The sequence below is a fragment of the Delphinus delphis genome, chromosome 7 (assembly GCF_949987515.2).
Source record: "Delphinus delphis chromosome 7, mDelDel1.2, whole genome shotgun sequence".
Classification (NCBI taxonomy): domain Eukaryota; kingdom Metazoa; phylum Chordata; class Mammalia; order Artiodactyla; family Delphinidae; genus Delphinus; species Delphinus delphis.
In genome coordinates this window covers 6,994,611-7,021,412 of record NC_082689.1, presented here as the reverse complement: position 1 = coordinate 7,021,412, position 26,802 = coordinate 6,994,611, and the positions used below count along the sequence as shown (strand labels likewise).

The following is a 26,802-nucleotide window of genomic DNA, read 5'->3' as shown; positions in this document are numbered from 1 at the left end:
GCTTGCTTCCTTGTAAATGGAGGGGAGTGATTTAAATTCACTCAGGAGTCATCTGCCAGACAAAGGTCTTGATTTATAAGAAAACAAATCTCATACCAAGCCTTTGCTTTAGATGTAGCATATGTGCATAATTTCTATACTCTTCACATGTCGAAAATGAATCTCAGGTGTATTTGCCCAAAGCTACAAAGTAGCTAAATAGTCGACCTGGAAATGAGATTTGGTTCCTTAAAAATAACGGCTTATAAAAGCATCATTTGTCTGCCTCTTATTGGCCAGCATAAACAGGTGACTAGGTGTAGAAAGGTCCAGCATCCTGCCCCATATCACAAAGGAAAAGGCAGAGACAGGGTGGAAACTTAAGGGTGTCTGACTGTGAAGTCCTGTTCTTAATCTCTGTTCTTTCCTACAAGTAGAGTTTCTAGGTGAAAGGACATTAACACCTTTGAAAGGTTTTGATAACGCGTTACCAGATGCTGGTATTTTCTCGTGGTCCTGGGCCTTTGCACTGTTCCAAGTACCTTTATAACTATACAACTCTATCTTAAACAAACCATTTACATAGGCTCAGCTCAGGTTTGTTACCCTTACCATGTCTGCTGTTCTGTTGTTACCCTTGTGCGGACACAAGTGACCCGCAGACCACGACTGAGAAGAGAAGAAAGCCCAGCCTGTTCTCTGTCTTCAGGCCTGCCTTTGTTCTCTAATCCTGGCCAAGACTGGGTTCAGTTACACGGGACCCTAGAATCAATAGCCAAGGAAAATAAATTTACTTGAACTTGGTTTAACTTGCTTGGTAACAAGTTCTGAAGTATATATTTACATAATCCAGATAATTAATCATGGAAAAATCTCTCAAGTTCTTATGAATCCAAACATTTGGTAATAAAGTCTTGGGTTATTAGATTTTATTATTTTGCTTCTCCATGAAGATTGCAACTTGGTAGGACGTCATTAAGACCAAAATAATTACTTGCCTTCCCTGCAACCAGGAAAACGGGGAGGAAGGGGAATTCCAGAGGAGCTTTGCACCAGCAAAGGAGCATGGTCCTGTGACTTGATTATCTCATGTGTAATATAATGGACTCTCTAAAATGTCAGAAACAGCAAATACCCAGAGCTATGCTTAAACATATAAGCCTCAAATACCCAGTCAAAAATGAATTGTGTTTAGATCTTGCTTTCCTGTCTTTTACTATTACAGTAATATTTAGAACTGGGTTGTTTAGGTACCCGTTGACTTCATTGCCCTTTTAGCAGTCCATTTCCTTATTGACTTGGATCTTCTCCCTATCCTGGCAGTTTCTTGTACACCATAGCTGCCCCTAGCTATCCTCTATGTTATTCAGCCCGTCTCATGGGAACTGTTTCTTAGTGAGTGCTGCAGTCCAGTTGGCATGCGGGAGCCCTTGAGCTACAAACCAGACTTCTGATGAGAAAAATCTACCTTAGTGCTGGTTATGTGAATATAGGCTTAATAAGCCATTATGTCATTGCTTTCCAAGTGGGAGCTGTGTTTAGACCTAAAAAGAGCAAAAGCTCACTTGTAAAGTTGTTTTCAGTTGGAATTCTGGATTTGACTTGAACAGATCGTTTCTTCGCTGTTGCTCAGATGGCAGCTCCTTTTTCTCCAGAGAAGCCTTGACTGCTTCTGTCACAGCCAAGTCACATAGCCCGTGTGTGATTAGGAGGTGGTGTTGGTGTCGGCCTTTGCAGAGCAGACTCATCACAAAGCTCCTGTTCAGCAGCATCAAAGACTCAGCCTCTTGCCCTTCTTTCCAGGGATGATGACATTGAAGTCCTTGTGGATGAAACCTCCGATCACGCTGAGGAGGCCTCTCCGGTGCGGGCCGTCAGCAGAGCAGCCGCGTGAGTAGACGGGCTGTGCCAGGGGCGGAGCAGCCCGGCAGCATGCTTGTGGGCGGGGCCAGGGAACGGTGCGGCGCCCCCAGCTGGAACGTGCAGCCCCGCTCGCTCAGCCATGGGGCTCGCGGGCTCCAGGGTGTCTCCGTCTTTCTCGGGTCACCTCTGCTTAACAGGAGGCTAGCCGTCCCTTAGTGCCGCCACCAGCTGTGAAGAGAAGCAGCAAAAGTGTAGTGGCTTTCGGAAAGATGGACCTTGTTAGGCAGGTGATTGTTTAGATCATATGCTTAATTCTTACCAGGGCTCCAGGAGTTCTTTTCTTTTCTTTTTTTAATTTGCCAAAACAGGATGAAAAGAATGGGCTTGGTCATTAACCACTAGAAGTTGTTGTTAGGTCACTTAGACAGTTCATCGTCTAAAGCATTATTTCCAGGGAAGTTAATTTAGTGCTAGGGAACCGTGTTTCTTTTGAAACTTCAAGGCTGGGTTTTCCCTCCTACCTTCCCAATGCTTTCTGGTGGTTCAGTACTGTGAGGGGTTCTCAGCTGGGGTTTGGGAACTCATTGGGAAATACACTCCCAGGTACTTTTGTGGACTGTTTTTGATTGATTATTTGGGCAAAATGTTTCTAAGGTTTAAACCTATCCTCCCCTCCTCTTTAGTAAGCGACTCTCGCAGCCTGCTGGAGGCCTTCTGGATTCTATCACTAATATCTTTGGGTAGGTTAGAAAACCTTCACCTTTCCTTGTTAATATGTGTATAAATATACCTGAGTACATGTACATGATTTGTTGTTTTTTAAACGTGCGCCAGAATTTCAGTGCAGAGTATACAGATGCCTTAATTTCAGCTTTTCATTTAGCTTCTTCCTTTTTTCCTCAACTTCCTTTTTCTTAATCTCGCTGCGTGCTGATCTCTGGCCTTACCCTTTAGTCTGTCCGAGTCTCCCCTTTTGGGACATCACTCTTCTGATGCTGCCAGGTGAAAATATTATCCTCTCTTAGCCCAGCATGCAAGTGTGGGTCGTTGATAATTATGCTGATCACTGCTTCACTACACCAATCATCACGTGTACATGTGCTAATAACCAGGACGCTTTGCATGCTCCTAGGAATGCTGTCAGCCCTCTGAGACGGGCGAATAGGCTGAGCTCTGTACAGTAATCAAGGCCGGGTCGCTCTTTCTTTTGGCATGTGTTCAGCTCCACCTTGACCACAAGTGTATGCTGAGGATGATTGTAACCAGGCATAGGAATCATCTTAAAATAGTTTTATGAAAATACCAACGAGCTCCCTCTGAGCTAGCGGTTACATTAAGTTGAGAACATTTGTAGCTGTTTATTGACGGGGGCAGCAGTTGTTCAGGATTGCTTTTCAGTGTTGAGTTTTGGAGTCCATGGGTTAGCGAAAAGGAGAGTACAGGTAAGTGCTGACTGTCTTTCCAGTTGTCACTGAGTGAGGTTGCTTCTGACTTGGGGAATCGTTCTGTGGTTTGGAGGGTCTAGAAGGGAAAAGAAGCTATTGATAAAAGATGTCTTTGAATCCCTTCTGAGAGTTTGGTGGACAGTAAGCCTGTGCCATCCTGATGTTTTCCTTTATGTTACTTCTTAGGAGGCGCTCTGTGTCTTCCTTTCCAGTTCCCCAGGATAACGTGGATACTCATCCTGGCTCTAGTAAAGAAGTGAGGGTGCCAACGACTGCAATGTGTGTCTTCGTAAGTATGATTTATCCCCACAGCCCACCAAGCTTCATAAAGAAACAGAACCTGACAAGGGACCCTTTCTCCTGCTGCAGCTAAGCTTTCTATTATTGTTTTATTCATAGGGAACTTTCTATCAGACGACCTGTTGGCTGTCTGATAGAAAGGATTGATTATATTTTGATAAGCAAAGCAAAGCAAAGTTGCTTTGATAAGGTGAGTAAAATTAGTGTATTTTGCCGCTCTTCAGAGAACAGAATTTATTTGCAGCCACCCTCTGTAATGTAGGACTGGCTGAGATGATGGGTAGCATGAGGGGGTGGGGCAAGGGGAGAGCTAATTTGGGATGGTGAGGTATTAGAGAATAATTCATGCAATTGTTGTCACCAGTTGGCTCCAATTTAGAGTTTCTAGTCAGTGGTCTGTTTTGGAAGGTCAGTAGGGCAGCTGTTGGCTTCACAAATTATACTCAGGTCCATGTGACTTCTGACCATTAGGAGCACATAGTTGGAAGCCGGAGAAACTCCTGGGCAGAAGCCACTGTGATACCATGGCTGTCAGCTGGAGTGTGGAGCTGGGTCCTAGTACTAAAGGATAGTCCGGATCCTGGCTGGGGTAATTGAGCGGACATGCAACCGGCCTGGGGAATTGTAGAGTCCCTGGCTCAGGGCTAGGAAATGGGGTGGGGGATGGAAGAATAGAGCAAAGCCCAAATAGTTGGGTTAACTCTTGTGTTGTGAGGGGTGAGTTGGAGGAGCTGACGTTCGGGGAGAGAAAGGCTTGCTGTAAAAATGGGATGGGGCTTCCCTGGTGGCACAGTGGTTGAGAGTCCGCCTGCCGATGCAGGGGACGCGGGTCTGTGCCCTGGTCCAGGAAGATCCCACGTGCCGCGGAGCGGCTGGGCCTGTGCGCCATGGCCGCTGAGCCTGCGCGTCCAGAGCCTGTGCTCCGCAACAGGCGAGGCCACAACAGTGAGAGGCCCGTGTAGCGCAAAAAAGAAAAAAACAATGGGATGGAGTTTATATGGGGGGAGCTTTCAGTTCCGGGCATAAAGAGGAACTTTAATAGTTATTTCCATACAATGAACTGGCTGAGCGATTAGCCACCTTGGTCGTTGTAAAGAGAGTCCTGCTGTGGGTGAGGAGTTGGACGGGGGACCATTAAGGCCCCTTCCCACTCCACTCCTGTGATTCTCTAACAGGCCTGGGCACCTCGGAGGTCGATGATGATTGGTAAAAGGTCTGATTGCACTTAACGTCACATTGCCTTCCCTGCCCTCAACTCCCAGCAGCCCATTTTTTCCCTCCTGTCACATTTAAGTCGTGTGTATGGGGTAATGGAGCAGCTGATAATTGGGGATTCTGTCAGTGTGTGTCTCTGAGAGTGAGCAGTGCACAGCTGACAAGCGTCCAACAGAACCGGCCGCGCAGGAGATTGACGAGAGGCAGCCATGGTTGTGATGGTGCGTGATCTCAAGTTTTCAATCTGAGACCTCCGAAGTAGAAAGGTACCATTACAAAGAAAACGGAATTGTATGGAGGTAAAAAGTTTGCTCCCCTGTCAGACGGCTTTTCAGCCCTGGGACACGAGAGGGTGGAGAGAAAGCAGATCAAGCAAAGTAACAAGAAATCATGTTTCTGTTCCAGTCGGTTCATGAGTCACGTTCTCGATACTTCGGGCACCTTTTTCAGTCCCAAGCAAATGTGAAGATCAGATTTTGTATTCCCAAAATGACCTTTTAGGCAAGTGATTGATGATAGGTTTAAGGATCTAGTATTTATCATTCATGTATTGCAGGGTCCCCCGCCCCTGGCTTTTGATTATGGAAATTTTCAAATATAAGCAGAAGTAGAGAGTAAAAGAACTTCCCGGACGTCCTCCTGTCGGGCGGCTTCAGTCAGTCACGTTTGCCAATCTTATCTGCCCCCCACCCCACGCCCACACTTTTGCTGGAGCAACTTAAAGCAAATCTCATGGTATTTCATTCATAAATATTTCAGTATCCATGGTCTTTTAAGAGAGGAGATTATAGTCATGTCTAGTGTTCTCTCTTCCCATTCTGGGATGGGGTGCTTTTTATTTGGTTTCCTTTCTCATCTTGAACACAAATGCCACCACCTTTTCAGATCATGTGTTCCAACGTGGATGCCGTTCTCAGACATCTCCCTGTGAAGAATTAGGTTCTGCCAAAATAACACCTGCTACTTTTGTCAAAGGCCGAGTCATGGTCGGACATGTTCCTAGCTCACAAAACCTGCAGAAGTCTATTTTCATAGACGAGAAAACTGAGGCTTTGGGAAGTGAAGGAACTTGGCGGAGGCCTCACTGCTAGTACATGTAGTGCCGTGTTGTTTCCAGAAAGAACTACCTGGGATTCTACTCTAACACTGATGGGTGGCAGTAGGACCAGCATCTACTCATATCAGGATGTATTCGTATTAGGGAGACCAAAAGAAAGACTTTTTAAAAAAAGAAAAGGCTTCTTTTTTTAAAGTCATGAGAAGCCACGCTGTACCTTAATTTGATATGTAGTTTAACATGTGGTATTAATGCAGTCTGGGCCAGAAGAGGCAGTTAACCATAGGCTTACTTTTAAGCTCTCAAGATCATAGTACAGTATAGATTGAAATTACATTATTCTTAGAAGAAGGAAAACTAATGCAAAGACAAACTTTAGGCAATTAGTTTACACAGATTCTGAATGCTTTTTAAGAAGGTTGCACTGCATTTAAAAAATAGAACTGTAACTATAAGTATTTAATGATAATAGAATCAGGAGACTCTGGGCTAGGAACCCAAGTTTGTGATTGGGTCCCCTCTTTAATGACAGGTGTTTAACCTTTGGTTAGGGGTCCAGAGTGTTCATCAGTATTGGGCCCTTTCTTCTTGGGGATGACAGGGGTTGGGTTTGAAACAGGGCACTTGTCTTGCAGGACGCTCATGATGGGGAGGTCAATGCTGTGCAGTTCAGTCCGGGTTCCCGGCTCCTGGCCACGGGAGGCATGGATCGGAGGGTGAAGCTCTGGGAAGTGTTCGGAGGTGAGATCTCGCTGGAGTGAGAAACAGAAGGAAGCTGTGTTGGTGACATCTGGTTGGCCCTGCTTTCAGGCAGTCTTTGAATTGTTCATCTTCTTGAAACATACAGTATTTTGTGTGAGGAATCATCTGACCAAAGCATTATTACCCTCTCAGTTATCCTTTACAGCTGATACAGCCAAGTAGATGTTTGCTCTGGGTTTCCAAGTAGACTAGAGAATGCTGTTGAGTTACAGATACGTTAGCATTTGTGTTTTCTCAAATACGTACTGACCAGGGGATCTTCCAAGATAGTACAGGTTTTAGAAGGAAAATAAAAAATCTTACAGTCATGGACTCTACAATTAAATTACACATCAAGCTGTGGTTTATGCATTTAATAATACCAGTGGCCATAGCCTAGCAAAAAATGACTGACATCGTATCTAAGCTTGAGAATAAACAGAGGGGTGTATCATCTAGGAAAATGTATTTAACAAATAGCTTATTGGACAAGGATTCTAAAATCAAGACTGAAGTCTCTTTGATTAGACATTGTTTCAGGAATGACATCAGAGTACTCAAAATGGGATGACATTAGAACAGGAAATGAGAGTTAGTGAAATCCTCTCCCAGAATTCTGAACATGGGCATAGCCCACTTTCAACATTTTGATATTCAGTTAAATATACATGTATATTTAGTAAGGCAAGTTCAGGGAATTCCCCTGGAAGTCCAGGGGTTAGGACTCTGGGCTTTCACTGCCAAGGGCCTGAGTTCATTCCCTAGTCAGGGAACCAAGATCCCACAAGCCACACAGCACAGCCAAAAAATAATAATAGTAAGGCAAGGTCAAAGAATAGTCTGAAGGGTTTTATAGGAACCACTTTGTCCGGTTTCCATACTTGCAGCACATGCTCACTCTCCAACAATAAATAGCACCATCATACCTTTCTCTACTTTATTTCCTCGGATCCTCACAATAGCCCTGTGCCGTTAGGTGGGTATCACCCCTGTTTGACAGGTGAAGACTCAGAGACACTACTTGATTTACACGGTTGATTTACGTGGACAGGGAGTCGTGAAACCTGGGACCTGAGCTTGAGTGTTAAGACTGTAGATGCCTTGCTTTTTCCAAAACATCCTCCTCTGAGCTATAGACCTGCTGAAGAAGCATGTGTGTTACTACTACTTTTTTATATATATAAATTGATTGATTGGTTGATTTTTGGCTGCGTTGGGTCTTCGCTGCTGTGCACGGCCGTTCTCTAGTTGTGGAGAGCGGGGGCTACTCTTTGTTGCCGTGTGCGGGCTTCTCATTGCAGTGACTTCTCTTGTTGCGGAGCACGGACTTCCCAGGAAAGTCCCTGTGTTACTACTGCTGATGTATTTAGAGCAAGAGCAATCTACTGATCCCTTTGCTGGAACACGTCATATAAAGCACCCAGTTTGTCTACCCTGGCCTTTGATTTTCATGGAAATGACTCAGTACTTAAATCCCTGGCAGTTAGAGCTATTTGAAACCCATCAAAATTTGTGTTTTACCAAGAAACACCTTATGAATGGTAATTGCTGAAACTTACAAAACAATAATAAAACCATATCATAAGAATAGAAATTTTGGGCTTCCCTGGTGGCACAGTGGTTAAGAGTCCGCCTGCCAATGCCGGCGACAGGGGTTCGAGCCCTGGTCCAGGAAGATCCCACACGCTGCGGAGCAACTAAGCCCGTGCACCACAACTACTGAGACTGCGCGCCTAGAGCCCGTGCTCCGCATCAAGAGAAGCCACCGCAATGAGAAGCCTGCACACCACAACGAAGAGTAGCGCCTGCTCGCCACAGCTAGAGAAGGCCCACATGCAGCAACGAAGACCCAGTGCAGCCAAAAATAAATTAATTAATTAATTTTAAAAAAAAAGAATAGAGATTTTGTGATAAAAATCTACACAGATAGTCTGTTTTGATTATGCCTTGCAATTAAATACAGGTAGCACTAAAAATATTTTCGTTTTACTCCTTGGTCAGTAAAAACACCTATAAGAAAATTAAAGATACCAGGGATTAGTAATAGTGTTACTTTTTTGCTGCTAAAGAGGAAGTAAACACTAACCAACATTAATACTGACATAATTTGTGCCAGAACATAATTTGTGTTAATAAAATGAAAAATTTCTACTAGGTCTACAGAAATAACATAGTGTCTGGCAGCATTTTTTTATAGTTTTCAGGAACAAATATCAGTCCTATATATATATCCTATAACTAATTATAGGATCTTTCCTTCACAAATGGCTTACTTGGCCTATAATTTTTCCCCCTTGGCTAATATTTACTGAGTCTTGGAAGAGACCAAGTCCAAGAGGCCTTTTATGAAATAGTTCGGGGGTCCTCTTTTTTACCCTTCCACCACCACTTTGCATCCAGTAGGAGCACCTGTCTTTGCTTATTCTGTCAAAAGCAGCAGCTCTGCTGGGAATTACATAAATACTCTTGACATAGTCTCCCCAGTGCCTTCTAAATAAAAGAGATTTTAATAAGATCTTTGGTCTTTTCAGATCAATCTCTTGTGTAGACTAGCACTTACTGATCATTTCTTACATTTTGGCACTTTGTCACCTGCCAAACAAATAGACCAGTGTTTTAGGCATAAGCCAAAGAGATATCTTTTAGAATTTGCAGTAATATTTTTGTCTATAAAGATCTAATCTAAATAAAGTCCTAAATTAGTAGGTGTTGGCCTTTTTTTGACTTGTGAAAATCTATTGAAAGCTAGGATCCAGGGAAAGGCATTAAATGTGCCATATTTTGCAAATTAATTCAGGGGTTCATCCACCAGGTTAATAGTCCTGGCCCTAAATGTATTTGACAGCTCCAAACCAGTATTTTTTTTTTCAGTATTTTTTATATATATATGTTTATTTATTTGTTTGGCTGTGCTGGGTCTTGGTTGTGGTATGTGGAATCTTCGCTGTGGCATGCGAACTCTTAGCTATGGCATGAGGGATCTAGTTCCCTGACCAGGGATCGAACCCAGGCCCCTGCATTGGGAGTGTGGAGTGTTAACCACTGGACCACCAGGGAAGTCCCCAAACCAGTATTTATATTTATTAGCATCTAGAAGTCCTAAGAGAAAAGGCTGTTAATTGAAATGTATACTATTCTGTGCTCCTATTTTATGAGTTTGATTTGAATGATTCCCTAATTGTTTTCCTGGCTTGTCTATATAGGTTATCCTTAAGATACCCTTTAAAAGAGTCATGTACCAAAACGTTCATTGCAGCTCTATTTACAATAGCCAGGAGATGGAAACAACCTAAGTGTCCATCATCGGATGAGTGAATAAAGAAGATGTGGCACATATATACAATGGAATATTACTCAGCCATAAAAAGAAACAAAATTGAGCTATTTGTAATGAGGTGGATGGACCTAGAGAGTCTGTCATACAGAGTGAAGTAAGTCAGAAAGAGAAAGACAAATACCGTATGCTAACACATATATATGGAATTTAAGGAAAAAAAAGGTCATGAAGAACCTAGGGGTAAGACAGGAATAAAGACACAGACCTACTAGAGAATGGACTTGAGGATATGGGGAGGGGGATGGGTAAGCTGTGACAAAGTGAGAGAGTGGCATGGACATATATACACTACCAAACGTAAAATAGATAGCTAGTGGGAAGCAGCCACATAGCACAGGGAGATCAGCTCGGTGCTTTGTAACCACCTAGAAGGGTGGGATAGGGAGGGTGGGAGGGAGGGAGACACAAGAGGGAAGAGATACGGGAACATATGTATAACTGATTCACTTTGTTATAAAGCAGAAACTAACACACCATTGTAAAGCAGTTAGACTCCAATAAAGTTGTAAATAAATAAATAAAACTCTTAGAGGAAAAAAAAAAGATACCCTTTAAAGAGGAAACTGAATCACATCATCATTGAGACTCATACGCTCATCTTTAAAGTTTCATTGCGGGTGGCCAAAGCTGCTTGAAAACAGCCCGGGGGTATATGCACAGGCCTCTTGGTGGAGGAGACTTGGCAGCGGGAGGGGGGAGCACTGGCGGGCGATTGGATTGCCAGAACCTTAGGCTCACGTATATAGAGTGAACAGAGAGGTGACTGAAACTCCAAACGAGCTTTACTAGAATTCTAGGGACCAGCCAGTTTGTGTAAGTAGAAATTTCTTTTCCTACTTGGGTTCTGAAATTCTAATGGTCAGGTTCTACGAAAGTGATAGTTAAGTTGGCAAATATTGATCAAACCCAAAGATGTATTTATGGAAAGTAGAAAATTTTACTGAGAAATAACAAACTCGGTCTCTAGGGTCAATTGACATGTTTTTAAATTCCTGCACTTATCTTTTGTAAAGGAAATTGATGACACTGAATTTCTTGAAAAGAACAGCGTAAGAACCCACAGGAAAATGCTGGGCTCTGCACCCGCTTGTACATTCATTGCTCTTGGAACTGACCAGCCGGATATTTTGGTCTCATTATTCCATTTGTCCTGCTACTTGATTCTGTAAAGATGCAGGAAAGCTGTTTTTGACCATGTAGTTGGCTTCCATTGTGTTTCAAGTGCCTCATTTTAATTGATATGTTGGATTTGCCATCATTTGTTTTTAAACCTTCCTTTCTTAACCTTTGTTTGTATGCAGACAAATGTGAGTTCAAGGGCTCCCTGTCTGGCAGTAATGCAGGAATTACAAGCATTGAATTCGATAGTGCTGTAAGTACCTAATATCCACGGAAATGGGTGAGTTTAGAGGGTTTTAGAAACAGTTTTAAACATCTGGTTCTTGAAATTTAAAAACTTACCTGGTTTCTCTGCTACTTCCTGTCTTAATGTTAGAGAAGGATGTAGGTAGATTATAAATTCTGTGCTGATCACAACCGTGTTGAAGACTGGGTAGGGGGACAGGTCTGGGATACCCCAGCAAGGCAGTCGCCAGACTTGATAAAGGCCCCGGTTTGGGCCAAGGCAGTGCAGGTGGAGAGGAGAGGGTCTAGCGAGAAGCACCAGAGACAAGCAGGTCTCCAACGGGGGGCAGTTGGGAGGTGTGGCTGGGGAGAGTCGGTGGTTCTGAGCTCTTGGACTTGGACAGGTGCAGAGAATTAGTACTTGCTGTTACTGAAGGTGGGAGGTGGTGAGGAGTGAACACAGGAGGAGGAATTCCATTTTGAGCTGGAGGTATCTACAGCTTACAGGTGAGGTCGAGCAGGCTCGGAGGAAGGTCTGAACTTAAGGGGGAGTGATAAATTCACAGAATGCTGGTTATAGCGGTATTCAGCTCAGGTGTATAGTTACAGGCATCGGGGAATTTGTATCATGTGAACTGAGTTCTATTTTGGCTAACATTTCTTCTCCTCCCCTTTATTCCTGTAGGGATCTTACCTCTTAGCAGCGTCAAATGATTTTGCAAGCCGCATCTGGACTGTGGATGACTATCGGTTACGGGTAAGACCCAGTGAGGAAAGTTAATGTAATCTCCAAACTTCACGTGGTTGCTTACCGGTCACATGATGTAGGAAGTGGCAGGTTGATTGATTAGAAGAATTGTATGTTGTCGTGAAACTCAATACTTGATTGCCCCTGCCCTTTCCTTTCCTCCTTAGGAAAATTGATGTTTCCACTTTACATTCTTACTTTGTCCAATATTCAGTTGCAGAATATTTGCAATAGGAAACCATTACGTTTCCATGAAAGACTTGGGACACTCCTGTTCATAAAAAGTAAATATTTTTGGTAGGTGTCAGTTTTAGCTTATCTTCAGCTAATTTAGCACCAGAGTGTAATCTGTGTTTCTTAAGCACCCCAAGACTAAATCACCTCACAAAGTAGAACTGGAAAGTAGGCTATAGAAGTATATGTGGGTACACTTATGAGAGAGATAAAACAACTCAAAGCCAGGAAACAGGTGTATGGGAAAGCAAGAACAGTGGGATCAGATGTTGATGAAATCTGCATCTGGACCCAAACCTACCAAGAAGACGCTTGGATTCCAAGACAAAGACAAAAATTAGATGGTTATATCACTTTTGTTCTAATAGAAGACATAGCTTAATTTAGAGACGTGTTTTTCTCCTTAAGCTTGAAGCAACCTTCACATGAGCTCATTAAATAAAGGCTACTGAAAGATAAGATGGCGGATTTACTTGACATTGGTAGGTATTTTACCCGCAAAAAAAAGCTTGACGCAAACTTGTGTGTCAACCCACATGAAAAGCAGAGAGCATGATGTTAAGGTGAACTTCATAAAGAGAAACCTACAGGGAGGTGGGGAGCTGCAATAGAAGTGGTCCATTAGGTAGTTTCTGATGGTCTGATTCGATGGTGCAGGGATGCAGCTAGAAGAATAGTTAGAAACACACGGTTCACTTATCACTTGGGCTTTCCATTTTCTTGAAGGAGCTGTGTGGAAAATGGCCAGTGTTAGATGCTAGCTAATACCTAAAGGGTGGTAATTCTTGATTCTTAGTTGAAAGAGGATCCATGTGCAAAGCATGAAATGTGAGGATGACAAAAGATTACGTTCTCTTCTGAAAGCGGAAGGGTCTCCCTGGTGTTCTTGTTGCAAGGAAGGAACAGGGAGGTGGATGCCTGCGGGCAGGGCTGGACTCCTCTTAAGCAGTGGTACACATCTGTTCAAATGCTTGAACGAGTTCTCAGTTGAAGCCCTATAGTCCTGCACCGTAAGCATGGAAAAAGTTCCATGTAACAGCCTAGACTATTCTCCTGGCAGTGTTACAGTCCATCCTGTGGCATGCCTTCTCTATGTACCCATCAGTTGCTTAGCAGAAATTTAAGACAGGGTTGAATACTTCTGCAGTCATTATTTTTCCTAAAGCAAAGGGGCTTTTACCTGAGTGGTTTCTGTGTTTGACCCAGTAGTCAGGTATATTATATATGTTACTGCTTTTAATCCTCAGGGGGAAGCAGGTGAGGTAGGTAGATGGGGAAACTGAGGCTCAGCTAAGCCCACAGAATTGCCTGAGGTCACACAGTTAACAAATAGAAAGATGAGACTTTGGATTGAGTCCTGTGCTCTTTCCTGTGTTCAGTTGGCCTGGATTATTCTAGACTGAGATACAGTAAAACTGTGTAATTAGTGAAGAGTGACATACAGGATTCCTTACATTTTAGGCCCTTTGAGGAGTAAAGCAAGGAGTTGAGTGCGGGATGACATTTTTTTTTCTATTTTATTTTATTTCTTTATTTTAATTTTTGAATTTTATTTTTTATACAGCACGTCCTTATTAGTCATCAGTTTTATACACATCAGTGTATACATGTCAATCCCAATTGCCCAATTCATCACACCACCTCTCCCACCACCGCTTTCCCCCCTTGGTGTCCATACATTTGTTCTCTATATCTGTGTCTCAATTTCTGCCCTGCAAGCCAGTTCATCTGTACCATTTTTCTAGTTTCCATATATATGCGTTAATGTACGATATTTGTTTTTCTCTTTCTTACTACTTCACTCTGTATGACAGTCTCTAGATCCATCCATGTCTCTACAAATGACCCAATTTCGTTCCCATTTATGGCTGAGTAATATTCCATTATATATATGTACCACATTTTTATCCATTCGTCTGTTGATGGGCATTTAGGTTGCTTCCATGACCTGGCTATTGTAAATAGTGCTGCAGTGAACATTAGGGTGCATCGTGTGTCTTTTTTTTTTTTTTTTCTTTTTGCGGTACACGGGCCTCTCACTGTTGTGGCCTCTCCCGTTGCGGAGCGCAGGCTCCGGACGCGCAGGCTCAACGGCCATGGCTCATGGACCCAGCCACTCCGCGGCATGTGGGATCTTCCCAGACTGGGGCATGAACCCGTGTCCCCTGCATCGGCAAGTGGACTCTCAACCACTGTGCCACCAGGGAAGCCCCATGTGTCTTTTTGAATTATGGTTTTCTCTGGGTATATGCACAGTAGTGGGATTGCTGGATCATATGGTAATTCTATTTTTAGTTTTTTAAGGAACCTCCATACTGTTCTCCATAGTGGCTGTATCAATTTACATTCCCACAAACACTACAGGAGGGTTCCCTTTTCTCCACACCCTCTCCAGCATTCGTTGTTTGTAGATTTTCTGATGATGCCCATTCTAACTGGTGTGAGGTGATACCTCATTGTAGTACTGATGTGCATTTCTCTAATGATTAGTGATGTTGAGCAGCCTTTCATTTGCTTCTTGGCCATCTGTATGTCTTCTTTGGAGAAATGTCTGTTTAGGTCGTCTTCTGTCCATTTTTGGATTGGGTTTTTTTAATATTGAGCTGCATGAGCTGTTTATATATTTTGGAGATTAATCCTTTGTCCGTTGATTCATTTGCAAGTATTTTCTCATTCTGAGGGTTGTCTTTTCATCTTGTTTATGGTTTCCTTTGCTATGCAAAAGCTTTGAAGTTTCATTAGGTCCCATTTGTTTATTTTTGTTTTTATTTCCATTAGGAGGTGGATCAAAACAGATCTTGCTGTGATTTATGTCAAAGACTGTTCTTCCTATGTTTTCCTCTAAGAGTTTTATAGTGACAGGTCTTACATTTAGATCTCTAATCCATTTTGAGTTTATTTTTGTGTATGGTGTTAGGGAGTGTTCTAATTTCATTCTTTTACATGTAGCTGTCCAGTTTTCCCAGCACTATTTATTGAAGAGACTGTCCTTTTTCCATTGCATATCTTTGCCTCCTTTGTCATAGATTAGTTGACCATAGGTGCATGGGTTTATCTCTGGGCTTTCTATCCTGTTCCATTGATCTATGTTTCTGTTTTTGTGCGAGTACCATATTGTCTTGATTACTGTAGCTTTGTAGTATAGTCAGAAGTCAGGGAGTCTGATTCCTCCAGCTCCATTTTTTTCCCTCAAGACTGCTTTGGCTATTCGGGGTCTTTTGTGTCTCCATACAAATTTTAAGATTTTTTTGTTCTAGTTCCGTAAAAAATGCCATTGGTAATTTGATAGGGATTGCATTGAATCTGTAGATTGCTTTGGGTAGTATAGTCATTTTCACAGTATTGATTCTTCCAATCCAAGAACATGGTATATCTCTCTATCTGTTGGCATCATCTTTAATTTCTATCATCAGTGTCTTATAGTTTTCTGCATACAGGTCTTCTGTCTCCCTAGGTAGGTTTATTCCTAGGTATTTTATTCTTTTTGTTACAATGGTAAATGGGAGGGTTTCCTTAATTTCTCTTTCAGATTTTTCATCATTAGTGTATAGGAATGCAAGAGATTTCTGCACATTAATTTTGTATCCCGCAACTTTACCAAATTCATTGATTAGCTCTAGTAGTTTTCTGGTGGCATCTTTGCGATTCTCTATGTATAGTATCATGTAATCTGCAAACAGTGACAGTTTTACTTTTTCTTTTCCAATATGTATTCCTTTCATTTCTTTTTCTTCTCTGATTGCTGTGGCTAGGACTTCCAAAACTATATTGAATAATAGTGGTGAGAGTGGACGTCCTTTTCTTGTTCCTGATCTTAGAGGAAATGCTTTCAGTTTTTCACCATTGAGAATGATGTTTGCTGTGGGTTTGTCGTATACGGCCTTTATTCTGTTAAGGTAGGTTCCCTCTATGCCTACTTTCTGGAGAGTTTTTATCATAAATACGTGTTGAATTTTGTCAAAAGCTTTTTCTGCATCTATTGAGATGATCATATGGTTTTTATTCTTCAGTTTGTTAATAGGGGTTATCACATTGAATGATTTATGTATATTGAAGAATCCTTGCATCCCTGGGATAAATCCCACTTGATCATGGTGTATGATCCTTTTAATGTGTTGTTGGATTCTGTTTGCTAGTATTTTGTTGAGAATTTTTGCATCTCTATTCATCAGTGATAATGGTCTGTAATTTTCTTTTTTAGTAATATCTTTGTCTGGTTTTTGGTATCAGGGTGATGGTGGTCTCATAGAATGAGTTTGGGAGTGTTCCTTCCTCTGCAATTTTTTGGAAGAGTTTGAGAAGGATGGGTGTTAGCTCTTCTCTGAATGTTTGATAGAATTCACCTGTGAAGCCATCTGGTCCTGGACTTTTGTTTGTTGGAAGATTGTTAATCACAGTTTCAATTTCATTACTTGTGATTGGTCTGTTCATATTTTCTATTGCTTCCTGTTTCAGTCTTGGTAGGTTATACCTTTCTAAGAATTTGTCCATTTCTTCCATGTTGTCCATTTTATTGGCATAGAGTTGCTTGTAGTAGTCTCTTAGGATACTTTGTATTTCTGGTGTGTCTGCTGTAACTTCTCCTTTTTCATTTCTAATTTTATTGATTTGAGTCCTCTCCCTCTTTTCTTGATGAGTCTGGCTAATGGTTTATCAATTTTGTTTATCTTCTCAAAGAACCAGCTTTTAGTTTTATTGATCTTTGCTATTGTTTTCTTTGTTTCTGTTTCATTTATTTCTGCTCTGATCTTTATGATTTCTTTCCTTCTGCTAACTTCGGGTTTTGTTTGTTCTTCTTTCTCTAGTTCCTTTAGGTGTAACGTTAGAGTGTTTCTTTGAGATTTTTCTTATTTCTTGATGTAGGCTTGTATAGCTATAAACTTCCCTCTTAGAACTGTTTTTGCTGCATCCCGTAGGTTTTGGATTGTCGTGTTTTCGTTGTCATTTGTCTCTAGGTGTATTTTGATTTCCTCTTTGACTTCTTCAGTGATCTCTTGGTTATTTAGTAATGTATTGTTTAGCCTCCATGTGTTTGTGTTTTTTACATTTTTTTCCCTGTAATTGATTTCTAACCTCATAGCGTTGTGGTCAGAAAAGGTGCTTGATATGATTTCAATCTTCTTAAATTTACTGAGGCTTGATTTGTGACCCAAGATGTGATCTATCCTGGAGAATGTTCCGTGCGCACTTGAGAAGAAAGTGTAATCTGCTGTTTTTGGATGGAATATCCTATGAATAACAATTAAATCTATCTGGTCTATTGTGTCATTTAAAGCTTCTGTTTCTTTACTTATTTTCATTTTGGATGATCTGTCCATTGGTGTAAGTGAGGTGTTGAAGTCCCCCACTATTATTTTGTTACTGTCGATTTCCTGTTTTATAGCTGTTAGCAGTTGCTTTATGTATTGAGGTGCTCCTATGTTGGGTGCATATATATTTATAGTTGTTATATCTTCTTCTTGGATTGATCCCTTGATCAATATGTAGTGTCCTTCCTTGTCTCTTGTAACATCCTTTATTTTAAAGTCTATTTTATCTGATATGAGTATTGCTACTCCAGCTTTCTTTTGATTTCCACTTGCATGGAATATCCTTTTCCATCCTGTCACTTTCAGGCTGTATGTGTCCCTGGGTCTGAAGTGGGTCTCTTGTAGACAGCATATAGATGGGTCTTGTTTTTGTATCCATTCAGCAAGCCTGTGTCTTTTGGTTGGAGCATTTAATCCATTCACGTTTAAGGTAATTATTGATATGTATGTTCCTGTGACCATTTTCTTAATTGTTTTGGGTTTGTTTTTGTAGGTCCTCTTCTTCTCTTGTGTTTCCCACTTAGAGTTAAGTTCCTTTAACATTTGTTGTAGAGCTGGTTTGGTGGTGCTGAATTCTAGTAGCTTTTGCTTGTCTGTAAAGCTTTTGATTTCTCAATTGAATCTGAATGAGATCCTTGCTGGGTAGAGTAACCTTGGTTGTAGGTTCTTCCCTTTCATCACTTTGAGTATATCATGCCACTCCCTTCTCACTTGTAGAGTTTCTGCTGAGAAATCAGCTGTTAACCTTATGGGAATTCACTTGTATGTTATTTGTCATTTTTCCCTTGCTGCTTTCAATAACTTTTCTTTTTCTTTAATTTTTGTCAGTTTGATTACTATGTGTCTCAGCGTGTTTCTCCTTGGGTTTATCCTGCCTGGCACTCTGTGCTTCCTGGACTTGGGTGGCTATTTCCTTTCCCATGTTAGGGAAGTTTTCAACTATAGTCTCTTCAAATATTTTCTCGGGTCCTTTCTCTCTCTCTTCTCCTTCTGGGACCCCTGTAATGCTAATGTTTTGCATTTAATGTTGTCCCAGAGGTCTCTTAGGCTGTCTTCATTTCTTTTCATTCTTTTTTCTTTATTCTGTTCTGCAGCAGTGAATTCTACCATTCTGTCTTCCAGGTCACATATCCATTCTCCTGCCTCAGTTCTTCTGCCTCAGTTCTTCTGCTATTGATTCCTTTTAGTGTAGTTTTCATTTCAGTTATTGTATTGTTCATCTCTGTTTGTTCTTTAATTCTTCTAGGTCTTTGTTAAACATTTCTTGCATCTTTTTTTTTTTTTTGCGGTACGCGGGCCTCTCACTGCTGTGGCCTCTCTCATTGTGGAGCACAGGCTCCGTACGCACAGGCTCAGTGGCCATGGCTCATGGGCCCAGCTGCCCCGCGGCATGTGGGATCTTCCCGGATCAGGGCATGAACCCGCGTCCCCTACATCGGCAGGCGGACTCTCAACCACTGCACCTCCAGGGAAGCCCCCTCTTGCATCTTCTTGATCTTTGCCTCCATTCTTTTTCGAGGTCCTGGATCATCTTCACTGTCATTATTCTGAATTCTTTTTCTGGAAGGTTGCCTATCTCCACTTCATTTAATTGTTTTTCTGAGGTTTTATGTTGTTCCTTCATCTGGTACATAGCCCTCTGCCTTTTCACCTTGTCTATCTTTCTGTGAATGTGGTTTTTGTTCCACAGGCTGCAGGATTGTAGTTCTTCTTGCTTCTGCTGTCTGCCCTCTGGTGGATGAGGCTGTCTAAGAGGCTTGTGCAAGTTTCCTGATGGGAGGGACTGGTGGTGGGTAGAGCTGACTGTTGCCCTGGTGGGCAGAGCTCAGTAGAACTTTAATCCGCTTGAATGCTGATGGGTGGGGCTGGGTTCCCTGTTGGTTGTTTGGCCTAAGGTGACCCAGCTCTGGAGCCTACCTGGGCTCTTTGGTGGGGCTAATGGCAGACTCTGGGAGGGCTCACGCCAAGGAGTACTTCCCAGAACTTCTGCTGCCAGTGTCCTTGTCCGCACGGTGAGCCACAGCCACCTCCGCCTCTGCAGGAGACCCTCCAACACTAGCAGGTGGGTCTGGTTCAGTCTCCCCTGGGGTCTCTGCTCCTTCCCCTGGGTCCTGATGCACTCACTACTTTGTGTGTGCCCTCCAGGAGTGGAGTCTCTGTTTTCCCCAGTGCTGTCAAAGTCCTGCAGTCAAATCCTGCTAGCCTTCAAAGTCTGATTCTCTAGGAATTCCTCCTCCTGTTGCCAGACCCCCAGTTGGGAACCTGACGTGGGCCTCAGAACCTTCACTCCAGTGGATGGACTTCTGTGGTATGTGTTCTCCAGTCTGTGAGCCACCCCCCCAGCAGTTATGGGATTTGATTTTACTGTGATTGTTCCCCTCCTACCGTCTCATTGTGGCTTCTCCTTTGTATTTGGATGTGGGGTACCTTTTTGGTGAGTTCCAGTGTCTTTCTGTCAATGATTGTCCAGCAGCTAGTTGTGATTCTGGTGTTCTCGCAAGAGGGAGTGAGAGCACGTCCTTCTACTCCACCATGTTGGTTCCTAACAGGATGATATTTTTAATTGGTAGAAGAGTTCTCAACAGGTAAGCGTCAGCTTTTAGGCCTGAAGTAAGAAGGCCCTGGAGGCGGAGATAGACCTGGATGATAGAGGTCATAATGTTGGTAACTGTTTTCAAGTGAGCTGGTTTGCAAAGGTGGGCTGAGTCTCACTGGAGAGGGTGCTGGAGCACCAAGCTGTGGGTGCTGACGAGCCAGGGGCTGGTGCCAGGGCTGTAGCCTCCTTTGCTGAACCAGCTGGCTCAGAGGGCCTCTGGTCTGCTCACAGCTGTGTGCTATCACTTGGTAAATGTGTGAAGGAGATCAGGAGGCCCTTTTAACAGGTTCTCCATTCCCACGGAAACCGCATGAACCCTTACCAGGGCCCAGGATGTAAGTAGGCTCCCTGTCTAGGAGGCTCTGGCTTGTACCGAGACCCTCGTTTACAGAGGATGTTGGAGGACATAGATGGGCATCTCCATGTTCTGAAACTCAAGATCCAAGCCCTGGTCATTGTCTCCTCAACTTGAGGTGGGTGGTGTTGGGTGAGACCAGAATGCAGGAGTGGCTGGTCAAGTGCTTGCTTTAAATCCGTTTAGTAAAGGGTCCTAGAAATAGTCTCGTGTTGAAAGGGGCCCATTCCAGAGGACTTCTTTCTTTACAGGATGTTTTCGATTCTTTTAAAAATGTAGGGGCTTCCCTGGTGGTGCAGTGGTTAAGAATCCGCCTGCCAATGCAGGGGACACGGGTTTGAGCCCTGGTCCGGGAAGATCCCGCGTGCCGCAGAGCAACTAAGCCTGTGTGCCACAAATACTGAGCCTGTGCTCTAGAGCCTTCGAGCCACAACTACTGAAGCCCATGTGCCACAACTACTGAAGCCCACGTGCCTAGACCCCGTGCTCTGCAACAAGAGAATCCACCGCAGTGAGAAGCCCTCACACTGCAACAAAGAGTAGCCCCCGCTCTCCGCAGTTAGAGAAAGCCCGCGTACAGCAACGAAGACCCAGCACAGCCAAAAATAAATAAAATAAATTTTTTAAAAAATTTAAAAAAAAAATCTAAAAGATTACTGCAAAACTGAGGAACTGGGCTGAAGAACCCATCCTGCTCATGTCTGTAGTGCTGGTGTGGAGAAGTGGCCTCAGTGAGGACTTGCTTTCAGATGATGGTTTTTATTTCAGAAACCTCCTTATCAAGTTCTGCATTTTTCTGAGGTCACTTGTCTTTGGTTGGTGTTAATGGTAGCTGCTACATGGTGGGTGGCCCTTAGGGTCTGCCCTGCAGCACCAGGGAGCCTGTGCAGAGCCTGAGGGAAGAGAGCTCTAAGCCTTCCCGTTCGGGGACTCGGGGCTGCTGTGACATCAAAACCCATGCCCCGTCTCTTAAAGAGGAAGATAAAAGCCTTAAAGTAGTGTTAGAAGTTAAATATTAACTATTAAGAATAAATTCAAAAACACCGAATGGGTAAAAGAATTTAAAATAAATCTGATCCACTTAAAATGACTTAATAATCAGTTTTTACGTGATAAAAGTGAATGCTTGCAGGAGGCTGAATTCCATACCACTGAGAGCATGGAGATGAAACTACTCAGCCCCAGGCAGGGCCGGTCAGGCTGGGTTTCCACCAAGAACAAAATAAGCAGAAATCCAGACTTTTTTAAAAGCAAGGTAACACATGTGAAAAGCCAGGAAATAAAAACATTCCTTTATTCCATTAATCCAGCAGTTTCATTCCAGGAAGTAAGTCAGGGGAAAGCCATGTACTCATACATGTTCACTGCAGCATCATTTGTGATCGTGAAACTTTCAAAGGGATGTAGGTGTCTGCTAGCCAAGGAAATTTCTATTAGGTTGTAATCTCATTGCTTGGAGACTGTTTAGCTATTATAGAGTAATTACAGAAACTCTTAAGGAAGGTGGTGCAGAAAGGAAGAGAAAGAATGCAGTCAGCCATGGGCCTGGTGCGTGGGTCACCCTCCTAAACAGAGTGAGGAAGATGTTAGTCTTTTACAGACGTTAGAGAGCCAGGGTGTTCAGGCGCCAAACAGCGTGACCCCAAAGCCCGTGTATTTTCCCGTCACATGAAAAACTGCTTGTGCTATGAAGTTAAAAGTGCGGTGGATAAATTTGTAGGGGTGTTTTCATGTGAACTATATGAGAATATTAACGTGCATTTAGAGTAAGCAAAACGAGCACATTTGCATCGCCCATTTGTGGGCAGTGTCTTTTCCTCCCTATGTTTGTGAAACATGATTTTACTTTTACATTAATAGTAAGAAAGAAAACGGTGCATGTACACAAAACTGAATTTTTTGGTGAAGTAGAAGTACCTACACAAGTTTTTGGTCTCTCCCCATGGTTTGTGCAGATTGAATGATTTATACTGAGCATTATTCCTATACTGTATTTAGCATAAACTTTGTTGCTGGAACTTTTTTGATCTTTCCAGAAGGATCAGTGGGAGGTTGTCACACAGCCACAGCACAGCTGCCACCTGGCTGGCAGCGATTGTAAGATGCTGTTCCAGTTTCAGAGCGTTTTAAATGTGAGAAGGAGTCTCGGAATTCGTGCAAACTTCTTCTTAAAGGGGAAGTACATGTGGCCCTGAGTTTTCTCTTCCTGTGCTAAAGTGGAATTGTTCTCCTGAGCAGAGAGGAAAGATTGGTTTCTAAAGTGTTAACTCTAAACCGCGAGGTCTGGCTTTGGGGGTCAGGGTTGAAACCCAGTAAGTTGACAGTTATAGTAAGTATATTAGGGTCTTTTAAAAGCTGCTCATTTTTGGGGGGGGGGTTGGGGGGAGGATTCCCTGGGTTTCCAGTGGTTAGGACCCCGCACTTTGGCTGCCGAGGGCCCGGGTTCAGTTCCTGGTCAGGGAACTAAGATCCCACAAGCCATGCAGCGCAGCCCCCACCCCCAAAAAAAAGCCTTTTCTTTTTTTAAAAAAAAATTATAGGGGCTTCCCTAGTGGCACAGTGGTTAAGAATCCGCCTGCCAATGCAGGGGACACGGGTTCGAGCCCTGGTCTGGGAAGATCCCACATGCCGCGGAGCGACAAGGCCCGTGAGCCACAACTACTGAGCCTGCGCGTCTGGAGCCTGTGCTCCGCACCAAGAGAGGCCGCGATAGTGAGAGGCCCGCACACTGCGATGAAGAGTGGCTCCTGCTCGCCGCAACTAGAGAAAGCCCTCGCACAGAAACGAAGACCCAGCACAGCCATAAATAAATAAATACATTTATTTATTTAAAAATTACACAGAAATCATTAGTGAATACCTGTATATCTTCTGAGCCTTTGAAGTTTCCACACATGAATATGTTGATCCATATTGAAAAGTAGGGAAAGTGCGGCATCCTCACCATCCCCAGCCGCCTCTCTCCCATTGGGCTGTGGCGGGCAAAGGGCACTGACGTTCGGTTATGACCCAGTTCTGCGTTGCTTGGCAGCCCAGGAAAGATGCCATGGTTGGCATCTCACAGCTAGTCACGAAAAGATTTGATTGTTGGGAATGCTGGTGTCTGTGGTTATGATCTGACATTTCAAGCGGAGACCTCTGATTGAAAAACCCCTAGGAGTTTTAATTGTTTATTGAAAGAGTCCTGATGGTTCCTTTTAGTTTTTTAACAATCTTTTTTTTTTTTTTTTAAGCTGTGTTGGGTCCTCATTGCTGTGCGCGGGCTTTCTCTAGTTGCAGTGAGCAGGGGCTACTCTTCGTTGCGGTGCGCGGGCTTCTCATTGTCATGGCTTCTCTTGTTGTGGAGCACGGGCTCTAGGCACGTGGGCTTCAGTAGTTGTGGCACATGGGCTCAGTAGTTGTGGCTTGTGGGCTCTAGAGCGCAGGCTTAGTAGTTGTGGCGCACAGGCTTAGTTGCTCTGCGGCATGTGGGATCTTCCCGGGCCAGGGCTCGAACCCGTGTCCCTTGCGTTGGCAGGCAGATTCTTAACCACTGTGCCACCAGGGAACCCCTGATGTTTCCTTTTATATTGATAAATTATGCCTCTGGTGAACCTGTCCATTCTGACTTTAAATAGGAGATTGACTTTCTGAGACATTAGTAAGATCCAAGATTTAAAAATTTTGTAATTTGATATAATTCAGACTTACAGAAAATTGCAAGAGCCATACAGACCGGTATCTGTAATAGAGCTTATTTCAAGAAGGTCCTCTGGTTGCCCCCCGCCCCTTTTAAGTTGTGTAATTAACAGCTTAAAATGTGACAAGCCTCAATAAAGAATACAAATTCAGGAAATGTCTACATGTATTTTTTAAACACTTGGGAGAAGACAAACATGTTATTTTTCTATAACATGTAAGATTAACGTGGCAGCACAAATCTAATAATATTAAATAGATACCGTTAGTATATACATTGTTCTTTTCCATTTCATTGGCTAATAAGACTAAATACAGATATCCTATTTGTGTTCTGTATACTTTCTGTAGTAGAGCCTTTACTGAGTACTTTATTATACAGTTTTTGTATATCCTTTTTTTTAAATTGAAGTAGAATTGACCTACAACACTATGTTAGTTCCAGGTGCGCGACATAGTGATTTGTTATTTCTGTACATTACCAAATGATCACCATGGTAAGTCTAGTTATACCTGTCACCAAAGTTACTACAGTATTAACTGTACTCCCCATGCTGTATGTACCTTTATCCCCGTGACTGTTTTGTATCTGGTAGCTTGTACCTCTTCATCTCTCACCTTTTTCACTCAGACCCCCACTCCCACCCCACACAACCACCACCTTGTTCTCTGTGATTCTCTTTCTGTTCTGTAAGGTGTTGATTTGTTTTTTAGATTCCACGTATAAGTAAAATCATATGGTATTTGTGTTTCTCTGTCTGACTCATTTCACTTAGCATAATACCCTCTACATTCATCCATGCTGTCACAGAGGGCAAGATTTCATTCTTTTTTTATGACTTATATTCCACTGTATATATGTACCGTGTCTTTATCCATTCGTCTATCATTGGACGCTTAGGTTGCTTCCATATCTTGACTGTTGTGATTAATGGTACAATGAAAATAGGGGGGCATATATCTTTTCAAATTAGTGGTTTTGGGGTTTTTTTGGAAAAATACCCAGAAGTAGAAATGCTGGATCGTATGGGGTTTCTATTTTTAATTTTTTGAGGACCCTTCATGTTGTTTTCTATAGTGGCTTCAACCAACTTACTTTTCCACCAGCAATGTACGAGGATTCCCTTTTCTCCACGTCGTCACCAACACTTGTTACTTGTTGTCTTTTTGATAATAGCAGTTCTGACAGGTGTGCAGTGATAATCTTGTTGTGGTTTTGATTGGCATTTCCCTGATGACCAGTGATACTGAGCATCTTTTCATGTGTCCATTGACCATCTGTATATCTTCTCTGGAAAAATGTCTGTTCAGGTCCTCTGCCTGCTCCTCCCTTACTTTGAGGGCGTGGTCATGTGAAGTTTGTGCTGTGGTGTTGGATCTTTCATTTATTTTTTCATTACCTTTTTTTTTTTAGTTTTATTGGCGGTGGGAGGTTTATCCTCTTCCTCTTGAGACCTCACCCCGGGCAATGCCCAAAGACAGGCTTTCTGGGTGTTTTCCCTGAGCTGCTCCTCCTTTTCTCTCTGCGTGTTCCTGACCAGATCTCAGGGTGTTTGGAGAAGCTGGCTCCCTGGCAGTTTGCTGCTGACTCTCCCGGTGTGGCGCCCTGGAGGTTTACCCTGGTTGTGTTCTCTCCCTTAGCATACACTCACGGGACACAGCGGCAAAGTGCTGTCTGCCAAGTTCCTGCTGGACAATGCGCGTATTGTTTCTGGAAGTCACGACCGGACCCTCAAACTCTGGGATCTACGCAGCAAAGTCTGTGAGGAAATTCAGTCTCTCTGTGTCTATGAACGATTAGATATTAACCTCAGAGGTGTTTGTTTCCACGTTAAAGCCTGCATTTAGTGTGATAAACTTTGAAATTCCAGTCTCACTTTGAGTGGCGCTGATGTAGTGACTATTTTTCAAGTTTGAAGCTTCATTTAAATAAGTAGTTCTGATTACTTAGGGTGAGAGTGCAGCAGTGTTGCGTGCACAGCCGCAGAGGGGCTTCTGCTTGATTATTCGTGTTCGGTTGTCTTTCAGGCATAAAGACGGTATTTGCCGGATCCAGCTGCAATGATATTGTCTGCACAGAGCAGTGTGTGATGAGTGGACATTTTGACAAGAAAATTCGTTTCTGGGACATCCGGTAAAACACCCAGGAGCTTGGTGGGGAGGCAGATGGGAGGGTCTGTATGTGGCAGAACTGTGATGGTGTCTTGTATGTGGGTTGTGTTTTTAAAGTCCCTGGAAATGGCAGAAATGAGCTCCAGTCCACATTATCTTCCCAGTTTGATATTCTTTACCCTGAAGTAGACGATCACATTCAACAGTCACCTCTGAGCATGCCCTATGTACTTACAAACAGATGAACAACGAGGTTGTTAGGTGGTTTCAAGTGTAATCGAGAAGACAGATACACAAGTCTGCAGGGTGTGTTGCAGTAGGGCCAGGAGCCCTTGTCCAAGGATGTTAGAGACCGTCTGTCAAGATGAGTCTTGAGAAGTGAGTAGGCTTCACGTTGCAGAAGAGCCACTGAGGGACATTCCAGGCCAGAACAGGGCAGTCTGGCAGGTCAGGCGAGGGCAGATGAGACCGATAGGGTGGGGTGGGATC

At 43.1% G+C, this 26,802-nt stretch overlaps 1 protein-coding gene and 2 non-coding genes across 5 annotated transcripts in view; all 3 read left to right on the top strand.

The window, feature by feature from the left end:
• The window catches only part of ATG16L1 (autophagy related 16 like 1), a 46,865-nt gene that overhangs the window by 14,780 nt on the left and 5,283 nt on the right, over positions 1-26,802 (top strand). For 2 of the 3 annotated variants that reach the window (XM_060015911.1, XM_060015913.1), the window contains exons 7-14: positions 1,783-1,869; positions 2,526-2,582; positions 3,474-3,576; positions 6,495-6,600; positions 11,239-11,309; positions 11,967-12,038; positions 25,843-25,963; positions 26,230-26,335. In XM_060015911.1, coding sequence (XP_059871894.1) covers positions 1,783-1,869; positions 2,526-2,582; positions 3,474-3,576; positions 6,495-6,600; positions 11,239-11,309; positions 11,967-12,038; positions 25,843-25,963; positions 26,230-26,335 — 723 coding nt within the window. The remainder of the gene's footprint in view (positions 1-1,782; positions 1,870-2,525; positions 2,583-3,473; positions 3,577-6,494; positions 6,601-11,238; positions 11,310-11,966; positions 12,039-25,842; positions 25,964-26,229; positions 26,336-26,802) is intronic. The other variant, XM_060015912.1, reaches the window with a different exon arrangement.
• Positions 4,779-5,054, top strand: LOC132428804 (small Cajal body-specific RNA 6). Its single transcript, XR_009520200.1, has one exon. It is a non-coding gene; the product is annotated as a small Cajal body-specific RNA 6 (non-coding RNA).
• LOC132428805 (small Cajal body-specific RNA 6) lies at positions 23,429-23,660 on the top strand. Its single transcript, XR_009520201.1, has one exon. It is a non-coding gene; the product is annotated as a small Cajal body-specific RNA 6 (non-coding RNA).